Source organism: Rhinatrema bivittatum, chromosome 5 (assembly GCF_901001135.1).
Source record: "Rhinatrema bivittatum chromosome 5, aRhiBiv1.1, whole genome shotgun sequence".
NCBI classification, from domain to species: domain Eukaryota; kingdom Metazoa; phylum Chordata; class Amphibia; order Gymnophiona; family Rhinatrematidae; genus Rhinatrema; species Rhinatrema bivittatum.
In genome coordinates this window covers 372515728-372524513 of record NC_042619.1, presented here as the reverse complement: position 1 = coordinate 372524513, position 8786 = coordinate 372515728, and the positions used below count along the sequence as shown (strand labels likewise).

General features: G+C 45.4%; 1 protein-coding gene across 1 annotated transcript in view; it reads left to right on the top strand.

The window, feature by feature from the left end:
* The first annotated feature begins 631 nt into the window (after window positions 1-631).
* AFF3 (AF4/FMR2 family member 3) overlaps window positions 632-8786 on the top strand; it is an 862899-nt gene continuing 854744 nt past the window's right edge. Inside the window, exons 1-2 of the mRNA XM_029603314.1 lie at window positions 632-663; window positions 1565-1685. Coding sequence (XP_029459174.1) covers window positions 632-663; window positions 1565-1685 — 153 coding nt within the window. The remainder of the gene's footprint in view (window positions 664-1564; window positions 1686-8786) is intronic.

The window sequence follows — 8786 nt, the reverse complement described above, 5'->3', positions numbered from 1 at the left end:
GTGACTTTAAAACCAGTTAATATTACATTGGAAACATTATGGAATTATATTGCTAAATTTGATACAATTGTAAATTTAACAGATGCAGTAATGGAAACTAATAACTCTTTAAAGAAGAATACTGAAAAGATAGAAAATCAACAAAGAAAAATTTGTGAAATGGAGAAACAAATTATACAAGTTGAAAAGATTCAGAATCATCAAGTTAATGTAGAAGGAGAATTTCATAGAAAGTTTGAAAATTTAGAAAATTCAGTAAGAGCATTGAATTTAAGAGTTATTAACTTTCCAATAATAAAGCAATTGAGTCCTTTGGAATTATTTAAAACCTATACAACTCAGGTCCTTAATATTCCAGATCAATGTCTACCCGTAATCGTGAGAGCTTTCTATGTTGGAAAAAGGAAAAAGGAACAAGAACAAAACCAGATATCACAGGAAGATAGGGAAGGAGAAAGATTAGAACAAAAATCTCTTGCAGAAACATCAGTTAATATCTCTGATCTTTTACAGAAGTCCCAAAAGGATTTTGAAGTAAAAAATAGAGGAACATTGTTAATTCAATTTGCCTTTATTACAAATAAAGATAATATTATGACATTTTTCTTCCGTAGTAGACTGAAAATGTTTTATGGACAGAGAGTATGGATATTCCCAGATTTGGTAAGGAGCACTCAGCTCTGTAGGAAAAAATGTTTGGCCTTAAGGAAAGAGGTGGTCGATAAGGGAGGTTTTTTCCTATTAAAATATCCTTGTAGATGTTTTGTTAAACACAAGGAAAACACTATTTATTTACAGACCCAGACCATTTTAAGAGTCTTCTCGTGGATTAAACTCCGGCTATTTAAAAAGAGAAAGGGGTACCATTTGCACTATTTCCTATAGATTGTGTTTAAATCTAGAAATAAATGCTCATGATATGAGGAGTCTCTTAAATGTACCTTTGTTTGGATCAGAATTTGTACAAGATTATTGTATTACAATAGAAGGATTATACTCAAATTGTGGATGATTACATTCAAGTTCTGTAATTAGAAATGACAAGATTTTCTTGTAATTGCATTTTGAAAATTCAATAAATTTAAAAATTAAAAAAAAAAGAACAACAAGATAAGTTGAAAAGTCTTCTGTGAAGATTTGAATGCTATAAAATTTGAACTTTTTGATTTGGTATGAGAGGGTAGATTGGCCTATGTGGTTATGAGAATATTCAGATGAGAAAGGTATATAGAGATAAGATATAACTCATGAGTCTAGAAAGTATGTCCCATAAGAATGCCATACAAAGGACAGGGACATAAAGATGTGAACTCTGATTTTAAAAGGATGTTCTGACTTGTTTTGTACTTTGATGTTGGGTGGGAGCGATTTATGATATGATTATGAATTTATAATGTATTTTATAGTTTATATTTGATGTAGTTTAATGCTATTATTGTTATCATGCTCTGGACACCATCGGTGGTAAAGCATGTAACAAATAAATATTATTATTATTAATAAGTTAACATTAGGTTTCATTTTGGTTATGCCATGTTTCTTTCTGGTCTCTCTCCTGATGCAGTGTCTATGAACAGGACAGAAATGTACTGCGGAGAAAGGAGTGGGAAAGAAGGAATCAGGAAGTACTTCAGAGTGATAGTGCAGTTAACGCAGGTTATCCCCTCTTCAGTGAACCATACAAGGTACATTCATTGCAACCATTCTCATTTTTTATATATTTTCTTAACAAACCTCTAGTAATTATGGATCAGATTAAAACAAAAGATGGACAAAGCTTGTTCAAGCAAATCTACTTATTCCTTCCAAAACAAAACCCTAGTATGGAAATGTATTTTTATTTAATCTGGGACAGCATAGGAACAACATAGCAATTTTCAACTGATGCTAATATAATGGGCTGCTTCTGGATATTTTAAAATTAATTAAGCAACATGGTATATTTTAAGTCACTGGCTGGATTGCAAAGTTACAAGGGCATTCATCAAATTGTATTGTAGCATTATCACGGACATTAGAGTCCTAACATCCATGATAATGCCATAACGCATGTGATAAATAATGCATTGTGAGATGTGTATGCAAATTTTAAAAATTTAGTCAAAGGGGAGGAGTTTGGGTGGAGTTTATGAAAATGAGGGGTGCTTAATGTTGTGTGCAATATAATGCACGCTATTGCATGATTTAACACCGGAAATAACTACACCTTTTTTCCTGGCATTATGCCTGAAATGGGATTTGCAATATTTATCGCAAATCCCATTTCGGGGGGCGGGGGAAGAGTGAGGGTGAGAGAAAGAGAGAGTGAACCTATGGGGAGTGACATATTTTTATACCACTGTAAGAGGGGTAATTCTGAACTCAGGTTGAGGTTTTGGTAGTAGCCTAGGTTTTGGTAGTAGCCTAGGTTTTGAGAGGCAGTTTTATATGCACAGTCACAGATACAAAGATGAGATTTGTACAAAGTACTCCCTAGGTCAAAAGTTCAATATACAAATCTCATCTTTGACTAACTTTCTTCACTCCAAATCACATAAAACCCTCACTGATGTCTACTGTGCTGTTCCTACCTCTGACTGTGCATGTAAAACTAACCCCCAAACCCTAGACCACCACCAAAACCTCACCCTGAGTTCAGAATGGCCCCTCCTACACTGGTATAAACATTTTACTTATATGAGAGCCTTATAAAGAGGTTCTCTCTTTCTCTCTCTCTTTCTCGCTCTCTCTCTCGCTCTCTCTCTCGCTCTCTCTCTCGCTCTCTCTCCAGCAGTCCAAAATGGGCACTTCTTAGCTTGCAATGTGAAAATATCACATAAATCTACTGCGCATTTTGGTATCTTTTTTATCATGGGCGTTAATCTTGCGAAAATTATAGCAAAATGATTTATCTAGATCTTAGTCAGATAAATGTAGCCAGCTAATTTTGGAGGGATATTAAGTGATGCAGCCACTGAATATAGATGGCTATCTTAAAGATAGCTGGATAAGTTTATCTAGCAAAATCTAGGGCAGGTCTACAGCATGACCAGAGCTGGCCGATATCCTAACAGCTAGTTTGGAGGGTTGGCACCTAGACCAGAGAATCAGGAGTGTTCCTGCAGGTTTCTTTTAAGAGAGTGGTGTAAATATAATAATGGCAGTGGAAAATGGGGGCTATGAGGGGATACATTGCTTTGTCCAAATACTACCCTAGAGCTGGGGCCCAAGGACCATGTGATTTCAGACCTAAAGGACATAATAGAGAAGTACAGGAAAATTGCAGGGCATTTTTATAATAGCATGAAGGGTGGGCAGCTTCTCTATATGAAGAAGAATTTGGGATGCCTCTTAAACAGCTGATTCAAGATAATGGCACCCAGTTGCATTCCACCTATCTGATGCTGTAAAGATTAATGAGTCAGAGGATATCCCTTCATGAACTGTCTCTGGAAACTGAGATGTGGATCTCCCCCGAGTCATTATGACTCGGTAGTTATGAGGCAGCCGATACAAATTCTGAAGCACTTCAAGGATGCCACAGAGGATTAGAGTTCCAGAAGCACCACCATGGGTGGATTCATATGCATAGTAAAAATTGAAGGGTTTCCTCGAGCAAGTGTTGTAATTTTCCGACTCCTCACAGCAACACGTGCAAGAGAGACTGAAACCTGTGACTGAAAAGAGTACTTGCATGTTTGCCATGATTTATGATCCATGGGTGAAAGGCAGTCTCACCCTCAAGTCCTAGCATCTAGGGATGTGAATCGTTTTTTGACGATTTAAAACAATCGTCAGATATATTTTAAATCGTCAAAAATCGTTAGAGCCGCGATACAATAACAATCCCCCCGATTTATCGTCAAAAATCGTAAATCGGGGGAGGGCGGCAAAACCGGCACACCAAAACAACCCTAAAACCCACCCCGACCCTTTAAAAGAAATCCCCCACCCTCCCGAACCCCTCCAAAATGTTTTAAATTACCTGGGGTCCCATGGGGGGTCCCGGCGTGATCTCCCACTATCGGGCCACGGCTGCGTTAAGAGAAATGGTGCCGGTGGCCCTTTCCCCTTACCATATGACAGGGCAAAGGTAGCGCCGGCACCATTTTGAATATTGGCAAATCGGCCCGAGTGCAGAAGGTCGCTCCCGGACCCCCGCTGGACTTTTGGCAAGTCTTGTGGGGATCAGGAGGCCACCCCAAGCTGGCCAAAAGTCCCTGGGGGTCCAGTGGGGGTCCGGGAGCGATCTCCTGCACTCGTGACGTCAGGTCACAGGAACCAAAATGGTGCCAGCGCTACCTTTGCCCTGTCATATGATAAGGGCAAAGGGCCACCGGCGCCATTTCTCTTAACGCAGCCGTGGCCAGAGAACGGGAGATCGCACCGGGACCCCCCCCCCCCCACTGGACCCCAGGTAATTTAAAACATTTTGGGGGGGTTCGGCAGGGTAGAGGATTTATTTTAAAGGGTTGGGGTGGGTTTTAGGGTTGTTTTGGCGCCGGCGCTACCTTTACCCTCACTATGTCGACATAGTGAGGGCAAAGGTAGCGCCGGCGCCATTTTGAATATTGGCAAATCGGCCTGAATGCAGAAGGTCGCTCCTGGACCCCCGCTGGACTTTTGGCAAGTCTTGTGGGGGTCAGGAGGCCCCCCCAAGCTGGCCAAAAGTCCCTGGGGGTCCAGCGGAGGTCCGGGAGCGATCTCCTGCACTCGTGACATCAGGTCACAGGAACCAAAATGGCGCCGACGCTACCTTTGCCCTGTCATATGATAAGGGCAAAGGGCCACTGGTGCTATTTCTCTTAACGCAGCCGTGGCCAGAGAGCGGGAGATTGCGCTGGGACCCCCCCACTGGACCCCAGGTAATTTAAAACATTTTGGGGGGTTCGGCAGGGTGGAGGATTTATTTTAAAGGGTCGGGGTGGGTTTTAGTGTTGTTTTGGCGCCGGCGCTACCTTTGCCCTCACTATGTCGACATAGTGAGGGCAAAATGGCGCCGGCGCTACCTTTGCCCTCACTATGTCAACATAGTTGGATCTGTTGATCCTTCTTCCAATTTTTGAATGAAGATCTTTTGGCTAAAATAGCTTCTTTCACCTCCCCTATTAACCATGCCGGTAATGGTTAGATAGCATGACACAGAAGCTTCTACTGCGATTCCTTTGCTGGAGTGGGGAGAGGGTCTCTTGCCAGCTGCTTTAGCTATGGCCTGTACCAGTAGAGAAATGTGGGGGGAAATGTTGTGGTGGCATTTTGAGATAGGATGCTGATTTTGCTCGCACCATTCTCTGGAGTGACCACTCTTTCCTGTGCTACATACCTACTGCACCTCTTATTCTATCAGTCCTGTTCACACACCTTAGCCAGCAGTATCTCCTTCATATATGTGAGATGCTAGTAGGGATGTGAATCGTGTGATCGATCGTCTTAACGATCGATTTTGGATGAGGGGGGGGTAATCTGATCGTCTTAGTTTTTTAGCTTAAAAAATCGTTTTATCGAGGGAGGGGGGAGGGCGGGAAAACCAGCACACCAAAACAACCCTAAAACCCACCCCGACCCTTTAAAATAAATCCTCCACCCTCACAAACACCCCCAAAAATTTTTAAATTACCTGGGGTCCAGTGGGGGGGGGGAGGGGGTCCCGGTGCGATCTCCCGCTCTCTGGCCACTGCTGTGTTAAGAGAAATGGCGCCGGTGGCCCTTTGCCCTCACTATGTCGACATAGTGAGGGCAAAGGTAGCGCCAGCGCCATTTTGAATATTGGCAAATCGGCCCGAGTGCAGAAGGTCGCTCCCAGACCCCCGCTGGACTTTTGGCAAGTCTTGTGGGGGTCAGAATCCCCCCCAAGCTGGCCAAAAGTCCCTGGGGGTCCAGCGGGGGTCCGGGAGCGATCTCCTGCACTCGTGACATCAGGTCACAGGAACCAAAATGGCGCCGACGCTACCTTTGCCCTGTCATATGATAAGGGCAAAGGGCCACTGGTGCTATTTCTCTTAACGCAGCCGTGGCCAGAGAGCGGGAGATTGCGCTGGGACCCCCCCACTGGACCCCAGGTAATTTAAAACATTTTGGGGGGTTCGGCAGGGTGGAGGATTTATTTTAAAGGGTCGGGGTGGGTTTTAGTGTTGTTTTGGCGCCGGCGCTACCTTTGCCCTCACTATGTCGACATAGTGAGGGCAAAATGGCGCCGGCGCTACCTTTGCCCTCACTATGTCAACATAGTTGGATCTGTTGATCCTTCTTCCAATTTTTGAATGAAGATCTTTTGGCTAAAATAGCTTCTTTCACCTCCCCTATTAACCATGCCGGTAATGGTTAGATAGCATGACACAGAAGCTTCTACTGCGATTCCTTTGCTGGAGTGGGGAGAGGGTCTCTTGCCAGCTGCTTTAGCTATGGCCTGTACCAGTAGAGAAATGTGGGGGAAATGTTGTGGTGGCATTTTGAGATAGGATGCTGATTTTGCTCGCACCATTCTCTGGAGTGACCACTCTTTCCTGTGCTACATACCTACTGCACCTCTTATTCTATCAGTCCTGTTCACACACCTTAGCCAGCAGTATCTCCTTCATATATGTGAGATGCTAGTAGGGATGTGAATCGTGTGATCGATCGTCTTAACGATCGATTTTGGATGAGGGGGGGGGTAATCTGATCGTCTTAGTTTTTTAGCTTAAAAAATCGTTTTATCGAGGGAGGGGGGAGGGCGGGAAAACCAGCACACCAAAACAACCCTAAAACCCACCCCGACCCTTTAAAATAAATCCTCCACCCTCACAAACACCCCCAAAAATTTTTAAATTACCTGGGGTCCAGTGGGGGGGGGAGGGGGTCCCGGTGCGATCTCCCGCTCTCTGGCCACTGCTGTGTTAAGAGAAATGGCGCCGGTGGCCCTTTGCCCTCACTATGTCGACATAGTGAGGGCAAAGGTAGCGCCAGCGCCATTTTGAATATTGGCAAATCGGCCCGAGTGCAGAAGGTCGCTCCCAGACCCCCGCTGGACTTTTGGCAAGTCTTGTGGGGGTCAGAATCCCCCCCCAAGCTGGCCAAAAGTCCCTGGGGGTCCAGCGGGGGTCCGGGAGCGATCTCCTGCACTCGTGACATCAGGTCACAGGAACCAAAATGGCGCCGACGCTACCTTTGCCCTGTCATATGATAAGGGCAAAGGGCCACTGGTGCTATTTCTCTTAACGCAGCCGTGGCCAGAGAGCGGGAGATTGCGCTGGGACCCCCCCACTGGACCCCAGGTAATTTAAAACATTTTGGGGGGTTCGGCAGGGTGGAGGATTTATTTTAAAGGGTCGGGGTGGGTTTTAGTGTTGTTTTGGCGCCGGCGCTACCTTTGCCCTCACTATGTCGACATAGTGAGGGCAAAATGGCGCCGGCGCTACCTTTGCCCTCACTATGTCAACATAGTTGGATCTGTTGATCCTTCTTCCAATTTTTGAATGAAGATCTTTTGGCTAAAATAGCTTCTTTCACCTCCCCTATTAACCATGCCGGTAATGGTTAGATAGCATGACACAGAAGCTTCTACTGCGATTCCTTTGCTGGAGTGGGGAGAGGGTCTCTTGCCAGCTGCTTTAGCTATGGCCTGTACCAGTAGAGAAATGTGGGGGGAAATGTTGTGGTGGCATTTTGAGATAGGATGCTGATTTTGCTCGCACCATTCTCTGGAGTGACCACTCTTTCCTGTGCTACATACCTACTGCACCTCTTATTCTATCAGTCCTGTTCACACACCTTAGCCAGCAGTATCTCCTTCATATATGTGAGATGCTAGTAGGGATGTGAATCGTGTGATCGATCGTCTTAACGATCGATTTTGGATGAGGGGGGGGTAATCTGATCGTCTTAGTTTTTTAGCTTAAAAAATCGTTTTATCGAGGGAGGGGGGAGGGCGGGAAAACCAGCACACCAAAACAACCCTAAAACCCACCCCGACCCTTTAAAATAAATCCTCCACCCTCACAAACACCCCCAAAATTTTTTAAATTACCTGGGGTCCAGTGGGGGGGGGGGGAGGGGGTCCCGGTGCGATCTCCCGCTCTCTGGCCACTGCTGTGTTAAGAGAAATGGCGCCGGTGGCCCTTTGCCCTCACTATGTCGACATAGTGAGGGCAAAGGTAGCGCCAGCGCCATTTTGAATATTGGCAAATCGGCCCGAGTGCAGAAGGTCGCTCCCAGACCCCCGCTGGACTTTTGGCAAGTCTTGTGGGGGTCAGAATCCCCCCCCCAAGCTGGCCAAAAGTCCCTGGGGGTCCAGCGGGGGTCCGGGAGCGATCTCCTGCACTCGTGACATCAGGTCACAGGAACCAAAATGGTGCCGGCGCTACCTTTGCCCTGTCATATGATAAGGGCAAAGGCCCACCGGCGCCATTTCTCTTAACACAGCCGTGGCCAGAGAGCGGGAGATCGCGCCGGGACCCCCTCCCCCCCCCCCCACTGGACCCCAGGTAATTTAAAAATTTTTGGGGGTGTTCGGGAGGGTGGAGGATTTATTTTAAAGGGTCGGGGTGGGTTTTAGGGTTGTTTTGGTGTGCCGGTTTTCCCGCCCTCCCCCCTCCCTCGATAAAACAATTTTTTTAAGCTAAAAAACTAAGACGATCAGATTACCCCCCCTCATCCAAAATCGATCGTTAAGACGATCGATCACACGATTCACATCCCTACTAGCATCTCACATATATGAAGGAGATACTGCTGGCTAAGGTGTGTGAACAGGACTGATAGAATAAGAGGTGCAGTAGGTATGTAGCACAGGAAAGAGTGGTCACTCCAGAGAATGGTGCGAGCAAAAT